Below are 24,549 nucleotides of genomic sequence, written 5' to 3' on the forward strand. Positions count from 1 at the left end.
ACTGCTCACCGTAGAGCTGGAATCACACATTTTCAGCATTAAATTATCTTTTCCTGTTGACCCAAGGTCAAAGGAAATACCATTTTGCTCATCTGACTGAGACATCAAACAGATAAAGCAGTCATTTTTTTCCAATGCGATTTCATTTAATTGTTTTGAAAATCTGCACTATTAACCATATTTAAAAAAAACTGTTAGAGGGTGCGAAGTAATGTTCGAAGAATAAATTGAGCAAAAAGTATAGATTCTACTTACATTGCTTATATTTAGCTCCCCTCCAAGAATAAAATCTGTAATATTTATAGCATGGAGGATAAGAAATAAATATCTTAGAAATATGAAAATATGCTAGTTTTAGAACACACTTACCATGGATTATGGTATGGTATACCAGTTCTACTTATAAGTAAAGGTCCAGATCTTCCAGATAGATCTGACTGTTATTCTAGGACTTTGTATTGACCAGAGCGATATGGCTAAAATTAATATCTAATAATAATAATCCTTGCATTTGATTTATATCATGTCTTCAAGACATCTCAAAGCACTTCACAGAATATACTATAAAGTGGATTGACTGTATGAGCCTCTTCACTAGTTGTTAACTCTTTGATATTATGAGTATAGAAAACTTTATAGGTAAGCTATGTATATTGCAGACCACATGTTAATTATTCATCTGATCCTTACAAAAATATATGTATACAATTACCATACTACTCCATATTTTGTTTCTAACCACTAAAGCCACGAACAGCTAAACTGACCAATCACTGTATACAGTCGATTGCAACTCAGATTTCCTTTTGTGAGGTTGTTGATGGGTTTCATAAAGTCCTTGTGAATATCAATATTTTTATTAGGCTGCATCTGTTCAGTGAGTCCACCTGAGCTTGGGTTCCCTTTGTGCAGGCTGTAATCTTTACAGAATAATGTCTAGCAGCAATAGCAACCTAATGAATGTAGTTAATGTAAACTGTATGGATAAACCTTGCAGTTGGATTCTAGCCTCACAGCCACCCATGTCTGTGGTTGTTTTTTTTTATCATATTGTGCTTTGAGGGTTTTTTGTAAAGTGAACTATTGCAGCCATAATCTCTTGCCTGTAGCACAATACAGGTAAGAAGGTAAAGCTGTACAGAGGCATACTGCAGCACACCTACATATATGTATAACTAGTTTAATGTGGTTTTTATGTTGATGAATAAAATATCTTATCTCTTCGTTCACGGTTATTACTTGAGCTGTGTGGTACTGTGCCGAGGTTTGAAGGCACAAGGTGGATCAATAGCACATCTTTGTCTATGATACTCGTTTCTTTGCAACGCTTCTCATAAAGTGCAGATGGACCACAGCTTAAGTGAATATCGCTTTACTGTGGGTTGGGATGTGGTGATTTCGCTAACACTTGAAAATACCTGCCTATTTGGACCACTTTTACTAATCTACCATCAACATCATGTGACACATCAACAGTAACTCCAAGTGTGGACCAACATGGATGATCTACGTTCAGCTTAAGCACTTTTAAAAAAAATTAACAACAACTTGTATTAACATAGAACCCTTTGTGTAGAGTGCTTGACACTCCCAACTAATAAGAGCAAGATACCAATTTGATACCCAGGCTTGTGCATCTCACTTAACAATCAATTAGTCGATTTCGCAATGCTAATAGATTCTTAGTGGACTCAGGATTCTCCGAGCCTCTGAAGACACCAATGTTGTCTCTTGGAAGAGATGTGTGATAATGGATATAAACCTGGAATCGGAGGATTCCATTCCCAATTTAAAGTACAAGTGGATAACTAGTGTGAGTATGAAGCAGCAACATCACCTTGAGATAGAATTTACTTGAATTCATATTATTATGACAGCAGAAGTATCCTCAGATAACAGACTGTAAAATCTGTAAGTTATTATAACAGCAGCAGTGTTACTGCATGACTGAGGAGAGTGAAAAGACACACTGATTTTAATACCCAGACACACCAAAGACCATCAAGTGATTCATATGGCGGTGGATCAATGATTTTTGAAGTGGTTTACCAAATTATTTTGCAGTTGGTATATGTTACAAAATCTTAGTTTCACTGTACAATATGCAAATACAGATTTTCCCTACACCCGCTAAGTAACAATGTTTAGGCACTTTTGAAAAAAATAAAAACTTGCATTAATATAGCACCCTTCATGTAGAGTGCTTGACACCCATAATTAAATTAGGAGCAAGTTCTGCCAATTTGATACCTTTAGGGACTTTCAACCAAAGAGATTTTGCTTGTGTATCTCACTTAAAATCAATTAGTCAATTTCATAGGACTAATAGAGTCATAGGGGACTCGGTCATAGTCAATAGCAGAGCTGAGGAGAGTGAAGAGACTTAGCTTAATGTCTAAATGTACATGAAGGTAAATTATAGCTTTGAAGATGCTTTATGATAGATCTTTCATAAGACCCCAAAACCCGAAAGTTAGGAAAGATGTGAAGGAAAAAAATCTTCTGTGGTAACACTCTCTATTCTAAAGAAGTGAATTTATTTTTATTATGTGGACATTCTTATTATATATGTTCTGGAGAATGTCATGTGATTCGAGTCATTATGTGATACTTGAGCGGCAGTCAGATGACACTTTTACTTTCACTGTAGTTATTTTACATTCTGGGTCAATGAGAGTATTAGCAGTACCCATATTCTAAATCTGTTGTCCTAAAACAGGTTTAATTAGCCACAGTAACTGTAACGTAAGCGTTCTGAGATGCCATCCAGCTGTATAAATGCAAGTTGTTGTAACCACCAACAGTATGTATCTCTCAGAGCTATTTTTAAAATGCATATTTTTAAATGCAAGGCTCAAAATTGAATCTTTATCAGATTTAAAGTAGCAAGCGAAACAAAAATGAAAACAGAATAGGTAAAGTGTCAAACCATACATCACAACAACAAACATAGTTATTGTTCTGGTGGTTTTGCAGCCATGTAGAGCCTTGTGCAACATTTGGGTGTAATTCTGCCTGCCTTTCTTGTAGAGTCTGTAAAATAACAACAAAACATACACTATTCACTTAATATATGTGATACAATCTCTGTGCCTTTTGATGACTGTTTACTGCAAGCTTATTATTCATCAGAACTGCACAAAAGCTGTCACACACGAATAGCTTGCCAAGCAGAAATCTTAAAAAAATGTGAGATCCACTTCAAAAACAAACTCCTGGAATAGGCAGACAAATAATCATTTACCTCAGCTGCACTTTCTGATAAACAGAGTAACTTCAGTAACACTATTCCTTCCCCATTTCTCTGACCTCCAAAGCCATTACTCTAATCCTGAAGCATGCAACAGTCTCATGTCACTGTGTATAAATATGCCAATATATACCACAAAAGCTGTTGGATTGAGATGAAAGCTCTGTGATACTATACAACAGAAATGTATAGGTACACTATTGTTCCGAAAATGCAATTTTTAAGAAAATTCTCAACCAGCAGCTTTATCACAGGATAAAGGCAGGTTAGACAGGAAGTATACATTAATCAGATTAAAATAGTCACAGACAGTCAGTGTCACAAAACAATAAAACTGATCATTGGAATAAAAGTTGTCAATCACGTTTATCGCCTATTGTAGTGTGTGTGCGTTTGTGTGTTGGGGGTGTGTTGGTGTGGGATGGGGAATGAAATAAAAACAATTATGATAGGAAATTAAGAGCTCCAACAAAGTTCTGTGGCAGCATCTACCGTACAAACCAACCAACACGAGGCATAGTTTCCAGGAAGTGGGGGTTCTGAGAAATCTGCTGTATAACAGATTGTTTTCTGAAAGGTGAATACTAACTGCGCTGCACTGGCTCCAGTGTGCAAACGAAGACCATGCTGACTGTATCTGGTTTGGTTGATAAAATGAGCGAAACATGCAACAAGTCAACGCACCAAGCCAAGAGCTGTGAGCACCAGCCCTCTTTATCTGTCAGAGTCTTAATATATTTTATTGCTGCAATGTTGCTGGCGCACATGATTGTGAGTGCCTTCCTTTATGTGTTCTTCTCCATGAAACTCAATCAAAAGGTAAGAAAACACCGGTAGCTTTCATGCCCTGTGTTTCATTTGCTATGCTTTGAAAATGAATTTAGAAATGTCTTTAGAAATGTCATGCGTTGCTTTATCCCCCCCCCCCAAAAAAAAAAATTGCCATAATTGTCATTTTGAAGGTCTGGTTGCTTGCAATGTTGAAATTAAGATCGTCAAAGATATCGCACTTAGGAATATGTGCAGAAAGAATAATAACAATGTATTTATTAAAGGTCGGTTGAAATTCAAAAGAAATGAATTTGAATTCAGCATAAAATAGCACTGTGGAGATGCTGTAATTTTAGAAATGCAAATACCTATGGGACCTAATTTAATGATAATGTTTGCAATCATTATAGTGCCTTTCATGTCCGGAGGATGTCTCAAACCTCTCCACAGGATATACAATAACACACAGTGACTGTGTATTGTGTAAGGGAATTTGTGATGATAAACTGGATTCCAGATACGTTTCTACTATTTTCACATCTATTTACATGCAACAGAGAAAACATTTTAAAGCAGGACTCGTGGTCCTGACTTTGGCATGTATTTATGCGTTTTTTTGTGTGCCTTTGTGTGTACCAAATATAGAGTAATATAATTGAATCCAATGTTTTGAATAGTTTCTTGGAATCCAGCTTAACACATAAAATGAACAACAAAGTGGGAATGGCTAAAATCCTGGTGTCACCAGATATTTGTACTTTCATTTCTCCTTTATAATGATGGATGGATACCCTGGATAGCCTTCCTCTGCTTTCTTGAAAAGTTCACGGAATGAATCCAACAACTGATCCAGACTATTATCTCCTTCAAATAATGCACAAAATGTAAAAGAGAAACAGGAATGCAAAATATTTTTTGCGATGAAAAAGAGCTGAACTGAAGCAATTGTTTCAAAAGTAACAGATTGAATCAGCTAACAGTTTTGTATCGTTCAGTACTAAGTATTAGTATAATTTCTGTGTTAACTGTAGTCATGTTCAAGCAACTAGACCCGTTAATTACAATTAATTCAATAATAATTGTTTTTTTCTCTGCAAAACAATGCTACAGTGTTACAGACCATATTGTTAAGTCCCAGTATTTTGTAAAGTTGAATAAATTCATAGAATCATAAAATTATACAGCACATCTAAAACGTTGAAGGACTATTTGAAATGAGAGTATTTTATTTCCCTAAAAGAGTAAGAAATACCTGGAATAGTCTCTCGCTAAAGTAGTTAATGCTCTTCTGATGAGCAGGATTTTTTTTAAAAAAAGTTGAACAAATATCCTGTTAGGATTGGAGGAAGGCATAAAAAAATAAGTGAAGAGCAAGGTCGCAAAATGATGTGTGAAATCCATTTTTTTTGGTCGAGTCCATATCTGCCATATGAAAGCTTGTTGCAATAAATAACCCTTTCTCATTGTGTGCTGCTGTCTTTGATTCTTATCCTGAGTTTAGATGTTAATTGTTTGACATTTTAATTTTTCAGTATCCAGGACAAGAAGGAAAAACTGACATGCATAAAGGTATGGTAACACATCATCTATTTATGTGTATTATTTTCCACATGTTTCGAAGTGGCTGCATTTGGACCTCATTTTCATAGACTGAATCCTGCACATAGTCTAAATGTGTCTTGTGTCAACCCGCCAGAACGCCACTGATTTCATTCCTGATTTCTATGAGATCAGATTGTGGCTGAAGGAGGTTCCCGATACCCAGCAGGGAATTGGCACAGATTGGCACCCAAACAAAGTTCTATCGGGTCAGTGTGAGACTGTCAGGTGTAGCTGTAGGGTTCGATATTTGTGAATCCTTCTACAAATCCCTATAAATAGATTGCATTTGCATGTAAAAGGAATGCAAAGCCAAATTCTTCAATACCAGTAGAGACAAAGATTAAGGCTTCTGTAGATTTTGGACAGATTACAGTTTTATTTTGAAGCTTAAAATCATGACGAAGATCCCTCTTTTGAAACTGTCCAAAAAATATTTGTGAAAATAAGAGTCTACTCTGCCGGAAGCCTTGCTTTGAACATGTGGACACTGTTCTTTTCATAGAAGCTTTAGAACATGACTTGGATGCTTTAACATCAAAATAACTATTGCAAATTAATCAAATTGCATTTATTTTATCAAACACAGTAAAGTCTTACATCACACATATAATAGAAATGGTGAGACAAAAATGATCACCGGTAATAACTAACACACCTCAAGTCTCAATTTTTTTTGGCATACCACTGGATTTTACAGAACAAATACGCCCATAAAATGCTAACCTGATTTCAGGCATTAATCTGACTGGCATTTTGCCCGAAGTATTTCATTACAGAACAATTAGCTGCAACCTAGATGTTAAAACAAAGTAAAAAGCCACATCCAGTTGTTTAAGATGCAGTTGAATAGACTTCAAAAAGATAAAGCAAATACCACAAAGCATTTTCGTATCTTCAGGAGAAACAAGATGCCCATAAATGGTTGTACCCTGACTTAAAACCACACTGAAACAAAGAAACACACTGCAACTAGATTGAACATGATACAAACAGATAAATGCAGGAAATATATTGTCCTGGGGTAGTTGTTATATCAAGAAGATCATTCATTTTTAGTAGCAAACAAACATGATTATCTACATAAACCGATGCAGAATGGAATATTTATACTTATTCAAAGAAAACTTGCAGGAGCAGATGGGAGCTATGTTACATACGTGCAGAACTTGTATTACCTAAGAATGATAAAGCCAAATGCTGGACATCCTTCCTATCTATTTATTCAAATTCTGGTACAATAATCTTCCAAACATTTAGAAAGGTTTTGATTAAATCTTTAACTGTGTCTTTAACTATTAGGTCACTTTGTAAACAACATTTCTACAATGTGCTTAACTTTGACATAGTCAGGTATAATCTGTAGCATATTTCTGACAGATATACAAAGGAGAAAAGTGCTGGGTTAATTTTCAATTTGTTAATTGATGTGTTTGAGTCAATTTCCTTCTGTAGTTATCTCCTACCTCCTTTCACAACATTACCGTTGCATGAATATTCTGTTACAACCCAGGATTCTTCCACTGTTATGCCACCACTTGCTGCCACTTGCTTCAGTTGGGAGGTCAGATCAGAGTAGGCCAAAGTGCTGTTGCACAATCAGCTGACAGCACTTGCACTTCTGTGGGAAGAGCTAATCAAGTGCAGAATGGTTTCCTCTACATGAGTTACAAGTACTTTGTTTAACAGAATAGTCAAATACTAATAAGTGTTACCATTCCAACATACTCCAAATGTTTTAAAATCAGTCAAAACAAAGTTCTGATCTTTGGTCCTCAGTTAACTAAATTATGTTTTGGTTTCTAAGTATTTTATGTAGACAAGTTCTGAATGGAGATTTAATAGAGAGTGTCTGTTTGTTGGCCATTTCCTCATTATGGTTGCACATTCTGCATAGCCCTGTTAATGTATTTACATCACCTGATCCTTGTGTTTCCACACTATGAGCTAAGCATTATACATTTCTGTGCTGGCTGAAATCAACTGGCTGTTCCAGTTATATACAGTAATTAAATAAGGTAAAAAATACTAATAATTCTTACATTTGGTATAGCATCTTATCACATTGGAGGGACAGCTCAAAAGCATTTCACAGGATTTACTGTGAAATGGAGTGACTGTGTATTTGTAGGAGAACGCGGCAGCCAAATGCGCACAGCAATGTCCCACAAAATGCTGTGGAGTGAGTGACCAATTTTATTTGGGGGATTTGTTTGCCACCCAAATAGTGACATGGGATCTTTAATGTCCACCTGAACAGGCAGATGGGACATTGGTTTATACGTCTAATCCAAAGGGCCATCGAGTGTGGATCTTCTGCTTAATATTGCATGAATATCTATTAATCCCGTGTTTTTTGATGTTCAGGTGACTGGCCTGGTTTGCCAACTAAAGGCAGAAACACCGTTCACCATGCAGCTCATCTTATTGCATGGCCACCGACAAAGAAAACTGCACATGAAAATGGACCAGGTAAATTCTAAATTGTGCAACGGTGATGACAATGGGAAAGGAATCGAATTACATCTAGGATAAGATTATAAATTAAAACAAGTTAAATATTTTTTTCCCTAAAACGGTAACATTTAGGCTAAAGTTGCAGGTTTGATCCTTGTACTGCAATAAAATATCTAATCTCAGCCAGGATTGCTACAATTAACTTCTTCCCTCTTGCCATCAATTTGAGAAAATGAATTATGTTTTCTGCACTTGAAATAACACCTGATGGAAGGTTCATACTGAGTGTACGAACAGGATTAGGTTGAATTGTGATCCCCACATAATTGAATAAATTGGTGATGATTCACTGTCTAAATTCATACATGATAAAAGGTCATTTGAGGAAAAAGTGCCTCAAGAAAAAGAATATAAAACAATACAACTGTGAGGTTATACCTATCAGGAAAGGCTGAACAAGCTTAGACTCTTCTCTTGAAAAGAGAAGGGGGGTGACCTAATAGGTCTTTAAAATTATGAAAGGTTTTGATAGGGTAGACATAGAGAAGATGTTTCCACTTGTGGACCAAAACCAGGGGCCATCAATATTGGCAGTCACCAATAAATCAAATCAAAGTCAGAAGAAACTCCTTTACCCAGAGAGTAGTGGGAGCGTGGAACTTGCTACCTCAAGGAGTAGTTAAGGCGAATAGCATAGATGCATTTAAGAGGAAGCTGGATAAGTACATGAGGGAGAAAAGAATAGAAGGTTATGCTGATAGGTTTAGTTGAGGCTCATGTGGTGCATAAACCCCAGCATAGACCAACTGGGCTGAACGGCCTGTTTCTGTGCTACATATTCTATGTGATTCTATATAGGGAAATATTAGGGAATGGGCTTATAGCAGATTTCTCCAGATCACCAGATATCTCTAATGTAGAGCTAGTACAAGCACAGGCACAATTATCTCCTTTTGCTGTAAAAGTTCTATGATGCTATGAGTCCAGATCTTCACAACGAGGTACAAAGAGCCAAACCTCAGAAGGAACACCTCGGACCACTGTGATTTTCAAAGAGTTGTCATCTGTGCAACCTCTGAGTGATTATCATTCTTAGTGGTGAATCAGGAGCAGTTTTCTGTTCTGAATCAACAGGCATTAAGCAATTGGATTCAAGAGTACACATTCACATCACAGGGGAGAATTGGATTCAACAGGAAATGGGGACTTGCATCCATTAGGTCTGGTCATAATTAGGACATAGATCCTATGAGAGAGGAGAAATCTGATCAAATGGCATCCAGACCGCTAAAGGGACATCAAGCATTTTGAAGTTTAATGTGTTTAAAGGTTCTGCGAAAAAAAACATTTTTTGGTATTAGTATAAGTCCTTAGTATAAGTCAATTAATGTTTCTGCTAGCTTCTGATTGTGACTTTTTGTTTACTGGTATTTTCTTGGATCAAATACAAATATGTTCTTAGTGGTCAAAAAAGGTCACTGTTATATTAATGCTTCTCTATAACGGCTGATTATTTTCTTTAACTAGGGAATAATTTTCCTTGTGAGAAAGGATCTCCGATAAAACAGTGGTCTACAGGATATCCTGCATTTACAAGGAACATGAATTACACCAGTGGCAAACTGGTCATTACCAAGCCTGGACTTTACTATGTTTACTGTCAGGTTAGTTTTCGACTGACCAGTGAGAAGAATTCCGACGGCAAAACCATAGTCCCATTTGTTCAATATATTTATATGCAAAGAATGGCCGATTTATCGACACTGCTGATGAAGGCATCAAAAACACCATTGGATACCAGCAAAAGATCAAGTTTCAACTCTGTCAATCAAGGCGGAGTATTTCAGCTCAAAAGAGGAGACCAGCTATTCGTATCTGTGACTGAACCAAAGGTTGTGAGCAATGATGAAGCAACGTACTTTGGTATTTTTGAGCTCTGATTTCAGCTCTTTAAACCTGAGTTAAGGGAACGAAGCGTCTGCTGTCAGATAGAAGAACAGTTCAATTTTTCAACAGATTTCCTAATCTTTTCACAAGAGCACATTTTTTTTGAATTGCTCTCCTGCAAACCAATCCCAGGACCCAGGATCATGAAAATCTTCAGCCTCGAAGCATTGCACATTTGCAAACGAAAATGTAGTTCAATTCACATTAAATTAACTAAATGCCAATATTTTGCAACTTTTATCTCAGATTTTAATTATTTATTTCATTGGCAAAGCAATAATATTTTAATATCCCAACAATTGAAAATATTTTATAATTTTATAATATTGTCTAAAAGATTGAGAAAGGACCAATGGAACAAGTTCAAACTCCTTGGGATTAGTTCAATAATGTACTCAGCTTTAATGATGAATACATTTCTCAAAATAATTGTGTAGATTTGCTTACAGTTAGTTTCCTCTTTGCAGGAAACTTGTTTGTGTGTAACTGTTTCCCTTACATTCTGTAAATTAGACTTGCTGTGGAAAAAAAAACTGTTCTATTTGTGATCAGACTGACATGTCTCACTTAAAGTTTAGATAGTGCTGACTTTTGATGATTTACAAATGCATCCTGTGTAGACCTACAGGAAGAGATCCTGCAGCTTGTAAACAGCAAACCACAGTGTGCAAGAGCCTGAGGCAAAGCTGGTTGTGAGTGAGTTAGCATCCCGTGCATGTATCCTCAGGTTTCTTTAACACTGATCTAATTATCAACCAAAAGCAGTTTTTTTTAAAAAAAAACTGAACATACACATTAAATGGAAGAGCAAATAATATCAGTGAGAAAACCAAAAGAAAATTGAGGCTGTTGGGAGTTTATCATGCAATGAATATTTTGGTCCTACCACAATGAGAATACAATTACCGCAGGGCCGATCTTGAAGCTGAAGTTTATAACATGAAGACCATTTCTAAAACTGGTTTAAAATCATATTTTATTATTTATGGCATTCATAAAATAATTGCAAAAAGTTAGTTTAACTTTCCTTTTAGTCATTTTGCAGTAAACTGTTTTTAAAGAGGTGCAATTCACTGCTCTCTCTCTCTCTGAAGTGGTTCAACAGCAAAAATACCAACTGGTGCTGAAGATTATATAGTTAAGAAGTGAGGCTTTTAAATCTTATAAACCATTTCAGTATTTGTGATAGTATTTGCAATTCAGCCGAAACCAAATTTTTTAATATTGCAAAAATATTTTTTCCTAGTAATGTTATTGACTTTATCGCATAATGAAAATCAAAGGTCAGTATTCTCATATAAAGCAGTACATTGTATTGAACCAGACCCTGTAAGTTCTCAGTATGCAAGGAGGGTTTGCACTAAGCAGTATTTATTTCCGATTAGCTCTTTCGGGGCAATGTGTGTTCTGTAGTAATAATTACAAGTGTTATTGTGAAACAAGCACAAATGTTTGGAAGAATGCTAAAATGATACTCGGATGCTATAGCTTGATGTTAATTTCTTAAAGTTTGTCTATATTATTTATCATATTGCAAAATAGGAGAACAAAATTGCACTTGTCAAGTTAGTAATTATCAATTTTAAATCAAACTACTTTTAAAATTGTTTGTTTTATCTGTTGTTTAATAATATTTCAGTTAAGCTATTTATTCTATTGAGTTGTTTATTGATGCATCCATATATTTAGAATTGTTTGAACTGTGACCTAAATAAAGGTTTTCTTTTTTTCTTGTATTTTTGTTTTCCTTTTTTTTGTGTTTTAGTAAAAGTAGAATGAGTTGAATCTATACAGCTAAACGTATACACAAGAGTCACTTGCAATGCATCAGTCACCTGCATATACAGGAAGTGTGTCTTCTTAGGGGTCAATCTATATTCAACAGCATGTCACTGAAGGGAGCACTTTCTTCTTTCCGCTGTGAATAGCATCTGTCATCTGACAATCAGATTAATGGACTGAAATTCTGGTTGGCATTACGCTTTGCTCCTTTGGAGAAGTACAATTATAATGTGGTTTACATCACAAAAAGGGCCTATGGTTCACAAACAGAAATGTCAGACGACAGTTTCGAGTGTATCTCTAATCTGTCCCTTTACTTGCATGCCCTAGATCCCGAATGTTCCTGCTCTGGACAATATATCAAGTGTTGGGACCACTGTTTTGACCAGCCAATTGATGGTAAGAAGTGGAAGTGCCTCATGCGAATGCCCTGATGTGCTTATCAAGCTCCAGCCAAGCTTCCTTGCAAGAGTAGAAACAATAGAATGGTAGCTTGTCAACATAAGTTATTAAACCTCAGAAATGATTTAATAGACTTTACACTTCCATCTATTCGTCTACTTCACCAGCTTGCTGTTGGAAGATAGTAACTTTCATCCCCTAAATAATAATTCTTACATTATAACGTTAAATTCCTACACAAGTAATTTCTGTCAAGTGTAGTGACTGTTTTTGTAGGCAAATACAGCAACCAGTTTACACAGAGTATGGCCCCACATTGGCCAAGAATAATCAATTATCTGGAGGATTGTTAGTCAAGACACCAAGAGAAATTTCCTTTGCTTTTCGAATAGTGTTACGAGTTCCCTAACATCCACCTATAAAGGTAAAAAAAATAACAGAATGAATAGGGAAGTGTTCAATGAAGCAAAGAAATGCAACAACAACAAAATTATATTTGTATAGCACCTTTCACATCAGGAGGACATCCCAAGGCGCTGGACAATCAGTGTTTCGGACCCGAGCTGGAGCTCGGGATCAAGGAGGGTGGAGGGAAGGAAGGTGATCGAAGGCACGGTCGAAGAGGAGAGTCTTGAAATGGGTCTTGAAGGAGGCAAGGGAGGGGTTGAGGTGGAGGGACTGCGAGATGGAATTCCAGAGGGTGGGGCAGAGTGGCTGAAGGCTCGCCTGCCAATGGTGGGGCAGGCGAGGCAGGGGACATGAAGCAGGCTGGAGCCTGCTAAGCGGAGGGAGAAGGCAGGTTGGTAGGGGGTTATAAGGTCGCAAAGGTAGGGGGGAGCAAGGCCATGGAGAGCTTTGAAGGTGAGGACCAGGATCTTGAACTGTATCCTTTGTGTGATGGGAAGCCAGTGGAGTCGGGCAAGGATAGGGGGATTAGGTCACGGAGTCTGGTGCGGGAGAGGACACGGACTGCAGAGTTTTGGATGATCTGCAGCCTGTGGAGGCAGGAATTGCAGAGGCTGACAAGCAATGAGTTTGCATAGTCAAGCCTGGATGTTATGAATGTGTGCATGAGGGTTTCAACAGCATGTGGTTTGAAACAGTGGTGGACCAGAGGATGTTGCAAAGGTTGGGGAAGGCAGAGTGAGTCACAGTATGGATGTGGGGGTAGAAAGGATAGTTGAGGGATGGGGTCGAGGGAGAAGGTGTTCGATTTCATGCGGGTTATAGTAGTGGTGAGAGAGGAATGGGAGACAGGTTCAAAGGTGTGGAGGGAGGGGTGGGTAGGGGCCGGGGTGTGAGGGGGAGATGGGGAAGGGGTAATAGTCGGAAGTGCAGAAGCAGCTGAGCAGATTTGGTTTTGAGGAAATCCAGCATTGCCTCGTAGTTGGCATTGGAGGAGAGGATGAGCAAGGCATGAGAGAGTGGGCGGTGGAGCTGGTTGGTGATGGAGAAGAGGAGCCTGGGGTTGTCCTTGGCCTCCAAGATTGTCTTGGGGTAGAACAACCATTTAGAGGAGGCCAGGGCGGTAAGATTTGATAAGGTCCAGCTAGATCTGCTGATGGATCATTAAATTGGATTTGAGCCAGGTGGGTTCAGCAGCACACAACTGAGCCTTAAGGGAGCAGAGATGGCTGGCAAACCAGCTTGAGTTTCGTGAGAAAGAAGCAGTTTGGGAAATGAGGGGAACAAGGGCAACGAGAATGGTGGGGAGGGAGTTGTGGAGGAGAGTGACCGAGGAGGATAGGTCATTGCGGGAGGAAGCCCAGAGGGGAGGGAGGAGTTCAGATGACTCAAAGGCAGCGGAGAGAGAGTGGAGTGGTGGTGGGGGGTGGGGGGGAGATTTTTTTTCAGGCAGCGGTAGGAGATGGAGGTGGATTGGATGGCAGTGTGGAGAGAGATTGAGGAGTTAAGGGAGATGAAGTAATGGTCTGAGATGGCTTTGTTGGTGATAGCAAGGTCTGAGACGGTGAGGCCCCGGGTGATCACAAGGTCGAGGGGGTGACTGCAGATGTGGGTGGCGGAGTGGATGTGGAGGAAAAGGTTGAGGGAGGAGAGGAGGGAGGGGGAGTCAGCAGAGGTAAAACAGGAGGGGGTGAAGTGAAGGTTGAAGTCACTTCAAATAGATAATTTCCTAGCTGAAGGCGGAATTAAGGCACGTCATCCACAATGGGTAATGGTGAGGCCACAGAAACTTACAAGCTTATCTGCCGATTGGTTCAGATTGTTTTTGTAACTGAACTGCATGCTTAAAAACGTGCTCGACATTAAAACTTGGCATAGCTGAGAAACTAGGACAGAGCAATGTTAACATGAGTAGAAAGAAAATTTTAAAGATCATGGATCTAGCACTGCAGAATATAGGAAATATTTCATGGCAAAAATAAAGTGATACTGTGCTATCCACTTATCTCAAACCCGTTTATATCGACATCCTGTGTATTGTCGACACAAATCAGAAGTCCTGTACCCTTCCCCGTATAGGAACACGTCAAACTTACCATGTATGTTGACATCAAATCTCAGAATGTTTATATGAACAAATTTTTCAAGTCCCCAACAACATTGTGTTCTTACCGCTTTTGTCAACAGGCAGGTTATTTTAAGAACAATAATAATAATCCTTGCAGTTAATATATTAAATCTTTATCACATCTTTGGGACGTCTCAAAGCACTTCATGGAATATACTGTAAAGTGAATTGACTGTATACTTTGTGGGTGAAACAACCTGAAGCCAGGTTATTTCAACCCTTGACTCCCCACGCTGAGCCTAGCTCTCTGATGTAGCTCCGTCTCAGCGATGGTGACATAAATGGATAGCACTTGTATACAATTTAATGCACAGAGCCACAAATCTCAGTTTATTAATGATGAGCGGCAGAATTGAGGTGCACTACTGGTGGAATAATAAGGAGATCCACTAAGATTATGTTCGAAAATGTGTGGGGTCTATCCACCCACGCCCGATTTATTTAAAATTGTTTTATTTAATTCCACTAAGTCTGAAAATATATTCTCGACTGTTGCTGTGTTTGTGTGTGTATAGAGAAGGTAGAGGGGGAGCATGACTCATATGTTTGTGGAATCTAAGTCACTAAGTTCAAAGTTTGTTGTTTTTCGAGTTATCATGACTGCAACTCGAAAATAAGTGCAACTGATTTTTCAATGCGTGTATTGAACAAATGTAAACTTTATTTCTTTGTCTGAGAATAAAAGAAATTGAAACTGTGAAGAAACAGTTACATGGATGCTTAGCAGCTACCTCAGTTTTGCTAACTAGGCAAGTCAAACTGGAGTTTGCTGCAAGTTGTGCACATGCACAAACTTGGACATGTGCCAACTAAGATTCTCCCTAACTAAACTGTGTGGGTTTAGGCAGAATCTTTGTGCACAACTTGCATTTTACATTACATCTTTCACATGAATCATTTAGATTGTCTCAAAGCTCTTGACAAACAGATGTGGAGCAGGGATACAAGAGATTTAAAGACATCAAAGGCATGGTCGAAGAGACATCTTTTTTGGGTGATTTTGAAGGTGGAAAAGTTAAAATAATTTTGGAAGAGTTACAAGATATGGGGGTGGGGTGGGGGTTGACAGGAAGATGATAACTGAAAGCTCTGCCTCGCTGGGGAGTGAGAGGGACTGAAGAGTGAGAAATACAGATTTGGAAAAGCAGAGGATACAAGCTAGAATGTAGGACAGGAAGAGATTGCATAAATAGGGTGCAGCAAGACAGTGGAGGAATTTGAAGATGAGCACACAGATTTTAAACTTGATCCTGTGAGATATTCTAATAATAATCCTTGCATTTGATGCAGCACCTTATCATGTCTTCGAGACATCTCAAAGCATTTCACAGAATATACTGTAAAGTGAATTGACTGCATATTTTGTGGGCAAAACGTGGCAACCAATTGCGCACAGCAATGTCCCACAAACAGTCGTGGATTGCGTGATCAATTTCTTCTTTTTTTTAATTATTATCCACAAAATAATGATCTGCCAATCGAATAACAACTGGGTTCCTACTTACTGCTAGGTAAATAAAGGTGTGTGGAGTAAGAAAACCTGCCCAAGGTTTCACCCTGCTGGGAATCGAACCCAGGTCTCACACTTGCGAGGGGAGTGCTCTAACCACTGAGCTACAGGACTCCAATTGGGAGTCAATGGAGCTTGGTGAGGCCATTGGTGATGGGGGTGTTGTGGATTCTTTTACTGGAGAGAACTTAAGCTACAGAATTCTGGATCAGCTGAATGTAGTGAGGAAAGTACTCAAAAATATATCCTTCAAGTGACAAAGCATAGATAAGCTTCCAACATATGGGCACCATAAATATTTCCTGAAAGGAACCTCCAAGTTTGGTGTTCATAATTTGTACAAATAAGAGGGGCATATAAATAATATACGATAAATCTCTCAATTGCAAGCTTTTTGTGTCACCTTTGTATTTCTAAAATAATGACATCTGTTTTTGAAGCAAAAAGCTGTATTGGGAGTAAAATCCTTCCCTGACACTTTTTCTGTTATTCGTTGCTTATTCCACACTGGTGAAGGTTACATAACCTCATTCTTGTTGGAAAAATTATTTTCACACATTTCACACATAAACCACAGGAACGAAAATACAAGTGTACAGTCTGCAACAGCAGCAATTTTTGTACAACCGGTTTGATTTTATTCAAGGAAGGGAAAAAAAAGTCGATGCACTGATACTGGGTGATTCACATGCTCCTGTTACTACTCATTGCTTTTTTCAATGGATTCTGAACCATTTGGATTTATAGTAACCGTTGCAGTTTAGAGACTATCAGGCATACACTTGAGGGGACTTTTGCAGTGAAGTACCCTATAAAAATCTGGAAACTAATAAAGAAACAAGATACGCAATGTAATCACTGACCTTTGTAGATTTTTAACATCCCTTTAGCAGGATTTCTACATTTCAGCACAATTACTCGCAATTAAAAGAAATGATGTTTTTTTTGACATTTTCACCTTCATGAGTGAATTATTCTGACCATATTTGTGGTAGAAAAATCAAAGAGGTAAGCCAAAGAAGTTCACTGAACTCAAAATGAGCTTTTAACACTTTTAACCCTCTGAACTATTTAAATTGCAAATTAAAGATTTTCTATTTATTTCAAAACCTTATGCTTTTGTTTAAAACAAACACATTGAACTGATGTCCATAATGCACGCTTAGTTATCGCATTACTACATTACAAGACAGATGCTTTAAATTTGTGATTCTGTACAGCTGGACCAAGTGTGGTGATTGTGGTTTTCTTCACACAACTTTCAAAGTAGGCCATTTGTCCATAAACGTACATAAGTTAGGATAAACAAAAGAGAATGCACCAATTTACTTTGCAATCAGAATGAAAAGATAATTAATGTAGAAGAAAACAGGTTGTTGACATTTTAAAAGCAAAGGTTTCAGTTCTGGACCATAATTGGAAAGCAGTTTCCATTAACATTGCAACAGCTGTTTGCTTGATTCTGTTTGAAGGCACTCTAATCTTTGGGTCCGAAAGTTGTGGGTTTAATCTCCACATTGGGACATTGAGGTCAAGGTGCAGACTGACTCCAGTGCAGTACTGAAGATGCACTGCATTCTGTCCCTAGATGAGACATGAAATTGAGACCTGTCTGCCTGCTCATGTTATAGATCAGCAAATTTAGGAAAGAGAAGGGAGTTTCTCTCTGTGTCTTGGTCAAAATCCTCTGGATAAATTGGTCATTCACTTTATGGCTGTTTGTGGGATATTTTTGTATGCAAAATGGCAACTACAATCGCTGCATTTACTGATTTTTGAGACATTTGAATCCTATCGCTGCAATATCAAATGCAAGCAATATTATCATAAAATTGTTTTTTTGTATTGCAATCTGCCTTTTACGTTGTATTTTGAATATGCTCATCAAAAAGAAAACTTGATGACAAATGAGACAAAATGGACTTCTAGTTTCATATGCAATTGAGTATCAACTATAATTTCCAGATGAATAATTTTACAATAAAATCAATGGGAAAATCTTATTGTTTTTTGCAGTGACATTTGCACTATTTTGAGAAATCTGAAGAGCGCTATGTAAATAGTTGATTCTCTCTGATCCTCAAACACAATCAAGCTAAAACGCCTCCAAAATTCTACGTGACTCGATTATAGCATCTAGCTTTTCCCTTACAAGTAGTTCATCTGTAATACTGCTTCTCAATACATACACATGCTTATGTTTTGAAGGATTCTTTTTTAAAAAAACTTGGTGTCAATAGGAAGATGGGTTGGCATTCTTGGAGGATGAGAATAAAAGGGCTAAATGAGACTTCTTCATCCAAACCTCTTGTGTATCCTGAGTTAATCAACTACTTTTGTTCCGAGTGTTCCACATATCCACTGCTCTGTTGGGCGGCGATCAGAGAGGGGGAGGTGGGGAAGAAAGGGAAAACAATCTTGCGAATCTCTGGTCTGGTTTCAGGTTTGTTCATTTTAAAACCTACCTCATCAGGTTCTACACTAGCAAGAGTCAAATAGCCTGCTCTCTGGACTACGCAGAAGAATTGCAAGAAAGCAATGTGCAGTTCAATTGGTCAATTACAAAAAAACCCAATTAGAATGTCACGGGTAAATAGAAACCATTTAAACAAAAAGATAAGGAATGAGAAGAAATAAGAAACGAGAAATGGAAATATTATATAAAGGTACAAGGGGTAGAAAGATAATAATTTGACTGCTTGGAGTCACACACAGGATTTTACGCGTCTTAGGGGAAAATGGCTCATCTCTTCCCATGTCAACGTCAAAGCTGCATCCCAGAAATTATGGATTTCAAATGCTGTCATTTCATTACTGATTAGAGCCTGGGTGGTTGCCCTCAATACACAAGTTCTTAGAACAGGAAGTCGCATTCATTACCATCTACGGCAAGCGGTAGTGACACCACCACCCAGAATACTAGGTAAGTATTCCTAGTAGAGCCTACAGCATTGCTGGTTGAAAGAAATATAAAAATAAATTACAATGGCAAACACTTTATGAGCAGGGCCAATAGAAAATAGCAGAAATATTTGCTAAAAAATCCAAGGGGAGTTGATTGGTGCTATTAAAAGGTACATTTCATTGTCAAATTACATTTTGACTTTATTGATAAAAACTAAACATAAAGAAATAACATCTTTGCAAAAAAAACGAATGCTTTCTTTAACATAAACTGGGTGGCCAACTCAGATGTGTGTGTGTGTGTATATAAACACCAGAGCAGGCCGAAAGGGCCGAATGGTTCGTTTCCACCACACATTACATTTAAAGGCCTGGAGTGTTCTGCCTGACAACACCTCCTGTCTCTTGGGGCGGTCACTACACACAGACAGAGACACACACTAACAGAGACACACTCACAGACATAGAGACACACTCACAGAGAGTGAGAGGTTGTAGCGGACGGGGGTGTTTGTAGCGGATTCCGCGGACAATTGCAGTTGCACTTCTCTATTGGTCATCTTATGATGACCAGTCTTACTAACCCATCTTATGAGTTAAGTTGCCAGTTGCCCTCAGGCAGCAGAATTCTACGTTTGTTTGCTCTTCATCATTTCATTTGTATTTCGAAAGAAAAAGGTGTATTTGCATAACGTTTTATTAATACAAAGGTCTTTGTTACTTGTTTTGAAATAGAAGCATTGTTCTGTATATCGGAGATTTCCTGCTGAAAAAGAGAGGCTGCTAACAGTATAACTAAAGTTGCTTGTGCTTATTTCTCAAACTGAAAGGGATTAAACTGACCTGGAGAGATTTACAGACAACTAAAGGGAATAACTTAATATGCCCCCAGACTAAAAATTTCCATGATTAGTTCTACGTGACAATTTTTTTGTGTCGTTGCTGGAATTTTTTGAAGTGTGTAGTTACAATAGATAAGCGTTCTTTTTCAAAAAAAACTTTCATATATACCAGCACATAAGATTTGCTACAGCAAAAAAAGTCCAGGTTGCCCGGAAATGACAACATCGAGAGAAATGATGAAGTTTAATCACCTGGTGTGACATTTCAGAGCCCAAATTCTGTGGAAAGAATTGACCACACATTTCAGTTTCACATGTAGAATTTTACCATACCTGTCTCCTGGCTCATCCTTGCACTTAACCTGAACCAAACATGGACAAACTACAGAGTATGATTTAAGTCATGATATAGTATGATTATTTTACATTATCCAGTTCATGGGATTTCACTACATTATGCAATCCCCATTTCCCGTCTGAAACCCTGCCAGAAATGAAGGTGAAATCACCTTTCACACCTCTATTGAGTTACTTAGAAACACAATATTCAAATGAATTCTCACACAGCTTATTAGTTTATTCAGCATCCAGCTGAATTGCTCCCGAGATGTTATCCTATGTGAAGGGGTTATATAAATTAAGTTGTTGCAGTTGTAATGAAATTCTCACACAATTGACCAGTTAGAAGATTAATTTAAACATCAGTTAGTCAGCTAAAATATAAGTAAATACTGCATATTGCTTACAACCATTACGATAAATAGGTTTTTGTACGGTTTGCTTACGAAAGTTGGTGATGACAAGAAGTAGAATGTGTGGCTGGGAACTTTTTTTCAAAAGGGTCTTTACATGAAATGGAAACAAAGTCGCAATGATGTCAGAGGTAAACTTATGAAATTTTCAGTCAGTATCCTGCATTCTCAATGGTTTGTTACTGTCCCACCAGCCTTCGCACAAAGTAAACTTGACTAAAATACATGGAATGGAGTATTAGTAATACATTTGCCTCAACTATCCTCACTGCAGGAAGAAAGATTTTGTACAATGCTACAATTTTCTTTGTAGGATCAGACTCCCTTCTCGAGTTTGCTGTTCAGATGTTGGACACTGGATCGATTGCAGCAATGCGTAACACCAGATTACATAACAGAAGGATGTAATTCAAAGTCCTGTCAGTTATATTTATCCAAAAAAGCATAACTGCTTAATGACTGAGTAACTATTACTTTTGCATGGTTTGGATAACTACAATATCACTTAAGACCATGACATGCTCTCTTGTAATTAATTTCAGTGGAGGGGTTGATTTATCCTTCACTAAACTAAGGCACTATGACCAATTATATTATCTCTACTGCAGGCCAGGTGAGATTAGCTAACCTCGCACAGAGCAGTGACCTTTGTGGTATGGATATCTTAGCTGCTCACCAGAAAGGATCATTGAGCCAACAAGTAAGTTCACTTTAATTTTATAGATTGGTCACAGTTCTTGCTCTTCAAGGATATTAATAAAAAACGTGATGTTTGGTGCCAACAAGTAGACCTCTGCAGTTATACTTAGTAGTACATGTGCCCCAAATGTGCCTCAATACGCAGAAAGTGAGATTTTGTACAACGAGCAGGTCAGTATAATCCAGATATTCTACTCTGGGTATCCCTACTGCTGAAAGTAATGTCTACTGCTGTAAATAAACTTGGGAGGGTGAAGTATTCTCAACTCACTTTAGCCTGAAATTTCTAGTTTATTATTACCAATATTGAAAATGCAGACACGTGGAAAACCAAGTGCCACATATAAATATCAAGTGGCAGCATCTGCTACTACAATAGCTGTGGAGTGCAAGAGGCTTTTGCTGAAAACTTTTTCACGCTCCCTACAAAAATCTTTACAAAGGTTCCATTTTCAACTTATTGTCCAGCACCCAGTCACGTGCCTGATGAAAAAAAATCATCCACTGCAAGACCTGCACTTTGTTATATCGTGCCAGAGGCTTCCTTTGCTTCAACCTAAAAATACGGTCAACCATGCAACAGAAAACTCTATGAAGTGTTGAGACCCTTTGACATGATAAGACACAAAATCAAAATGCAAGGATTATCTCATGGCAGGAACAATTGGACTTTGATCTACATGATCCCATGATTTCTAAAAGAAATGAAACGGACCCAACTTTCTGTAGCATTTCCATAACTTTGCTTCAAATGTCAAATCCATGTCACAAAGAGCAAACTAATTTTACATGGTCATCACAATCAGATACATACAACATTTTCCACAAATTGTGAAATTGGATTATGGTGGTTTGCAAATTAATACCACTCTTAGTGCTACTCAGTTAATGAGTCACATATAGGATAACAGTTGAATCAGAAAGAGCTACACAGCTGTAATAGTTCTAAGTATCCCAGACTCTTAGGTTCACACCGTCCAAGTATTAACGTTATTGAATTCAGCTTCAAAGTGGAAAAAACAGGACAACATCTAAAAATGTGTGAGCAGACAGGAGACTGTGATGGTCAAAACTCAATCTACAATTCCATTTCTGAGATAATGTGCTGAAGTTTGACATGGAAATGGTGGCAACCAATAAACCAAAGGACGAAACAATACAGGGATATGTTTCCTGAAGCTTCATGGGATTCAATATTCAACGGAGATACGCAACTACAACGGTGTAATATTTCCTTTCATGTTAGTTCTGATTTATACATATTCACAATTAGTTCTAAATTTATAAAAGGCTCATCAGCATAAATTGGAACTCTTAACAAATCTCGAATTTGGAAATATTTCACATTATACTTAAGAGCTGTTGAGAAAATCAATTTATTTGTATTGAAGCCAGCAGCACAAAAATACAGTCAACCATGTAATCATTTTCTACAGGTACAAGCTGAAGCACGATCCCTGCCAAAATATAGGAGCTGTTTATTTACAAGGGGATTGAAGTACAACATAAAGGAAGAGTAACTTTACAATACTTTTTAAAAACATTACTCATTGCTTATTTTTAAAAATAGTATCTTGTTCTTCTTGGTATCAATGTCCTGCATTTATAGGAGCAATTTTCCCCACAAATATCAGCTGCAGGAAAGAATAAATGACAGCAATAGTGATAGTTGAAGATAATCAGTTCTATCATTTAATCTGAGCCATGCTTATTTACAATTCAAAAAGTAGAGCAAAATCTCAAACAAGTATGTGCATTTTTTCCAGCTTGACCCACGGTAACATTCGGAAGTTGCTTTAGTAAATTTTTCATTACATTTTTGCTTCTGCAGTTATTACCAGGTAATTCAGTCAGTTGAATCCTATATTAGTTGCCAGGTGTCACTTTACTCATCAAAAACAAAGTGGTTCTCCCAAAAAATTATTCCAACAGTTTAGTTTCAATAAATGTTTCAAGAATATTTGTCGAGAAGATGTACCATGATAAAACAGAATCAGTGAACATTGTTTCGGTGATAATAAACAATACAGATTCCCTGCCCAATAATGTTAATATAAGCAGGAAATTCTGCTTTCTGTATCCTCGATATATTAAACAAAATCCTGTAATATACAGGAATGTACTTAAGCAATAACCAGTTTATAAAAAGGACAGCCTAATATGTACACACACTACTGTTAGAGACTACAAAAGAGCACCATGATAGCTTACATGCATTGGATGCAATATCAGGACATGACAACTATTGACTCAGCCAACAGTAGAGTATAGCAGGAAATGTTATTTGCATGCTACAGCAGGATGTATTAACATAGCAGAACATAAATAAAGTATTAATCGAGACTGGACCCTCTCTAGACCTGATTTACATTTGGAAATACAAGTATATTGTTCAAGGCTCTGTCACTTAAACAAAAACTATGGATAGTTTACATCTGAGTTACTTTCAGTTTTAAAAAAGACAGAAAATAGTCCTTGAATCTTATTTGTGCTACCTGGTACTCCCAAAGCAAGAACTCGCGTCTTCTTCTAAGATACAGAGGCGAAGACAAATGCTTTAGGATGCTTTAGGAAAAGGCAGAGCAATGCTTGTTTTTAATTAACAATCAAGAGGTCATTGATAGGCACCTTTTGCTGATGGAGTAATGACTGCGATGATGGATCTCCACTGTACCAAACAGCTGGACCAACAGCAAAATTGAGGTAATGTTTTAAAGGATTATTCCATGTAACAAGGGACCATCTCAGTCTTTGCTGTGGGTACATTTTCCCCCAGATTCATACATAAACTGGTCCTTCCCATCAAGTGTCCTCTATGCTGTTCATTGGTAACTTGCTTATCCACAGAAATTAACAGATTAGGTCATAAGACCCTGCGTGGTTGAGAATTTCTCCAGGAATACTTGCAGCATATTAGTCATGTAGGTCTGGAAGCAGTTTTCACCATGTTGTGAAAGCAGGAAGCTGATGAGCTAATGATTTGTATCATCCCACACAGACTCGTTCAATTGTTTTAGAACTTTTCTAATCATCTTCTCTAATTCTTTCCTTGATTTCTGCTCTTCTTCTAAACTTTGCTTCATTCTTTTGTTCTCCTAAAG

At 37.6% G+C, this 24,549-nt stretch overlaps 2 protein-coding genes across 4 annotated transcripts in view; one reads left to right on the forward strand and one right to left on the reverse strand.

Moving 5' to 3' along the window:
• Positions 1-3,746: 3,746 nt before the first annotated feature.
• LOC103178144 (tumor necrosis factor ligand superfamily member 10) lies at positions 3,747-10,369 on the forward strand. The gene is made up of 4 exons (XM_007892719.1): positions 3,747-4,069; positions 5,554-5,590; positions 7,988-8,092; positions 9,605-10,369. Exons 1-4 carry the CDS (start codon positions 3,875-3,877, stop codon positions 10,015-10,017), a joined length of 750 nt encoding a protein of 249 aa, XP_007890910.1. The 5' UTR covers positions 3,747-3,874; the 3' UTR covers positions 10,018-10,369.
• A 12,442-nt stretch (positions 10,370-22,811) lies between these two features.
• The window catches only part of arhgef6 (Rac/Cdc42 guanine nucleotide exchange factor (GEF) 6), a 41,192-nt gene continuing 39,454 nt past the window's right edge, over positions 22,812-24,549 (reverse strand). For all 3 annotated transcript variants that reach the window (XM_042340664.1, XM_042340665.1, XM_042340663.1), the window contains one exon: positions 22,812-24,543. In XM_042340664.1, the coding sequence (XP_042196598.1) occupies positions 24,421-24,543 (123 nt within the window). In that variant the 3' untranslated portion in view covers positions 22,812-24,420. The remainder of the gene's footprint in view (positions 24,544-24,549) is intronic.

The sequence above is a fragment of the Callorhinchus milii genome, unplaced genomic scaffold, assembly GCF_018977255.1.
Source record: "Callorhinchus milii isolate IMCB2004 unplaced genomic scaffold, IMCB_Cmil_1.0 Scaffold15, whole genome shotgun sequence".
NCBI lineage: Eukaryota > Metazoa > Chordata > Chondrichthyes > Chimaeriformes > Callorhinchidae > Callorhinchus > Callorhinchus milii.

What these genes read in the sequence shown, in the direction of transcription:
- LOC103178144 (XM_007892719.1), top strand. Translation starts at nt 3,875, where the DNA reads ATGCTGACTGTATCTGGTTTGGTTGATAAAATGAGCGAAACATGCAAC. An exon ending in CCATGAAACTCAATCAAAAG is followed by an intron (nt 4,070 to 5,553) that starts GTAAGAAAACAC and finishes TTAATTTTTCAG; the next exon opens with TATCCAGGACAAGAAGGAAA. An exon ending in TGCACATGAAAATGGACCAG is followed by an intron (nt 8,093 to 9,604) that starts GTAAATTCTAAA and finishes TTCTTTAACTAG; the next exon opens with GGAATAATTTTCCTTGTGAG.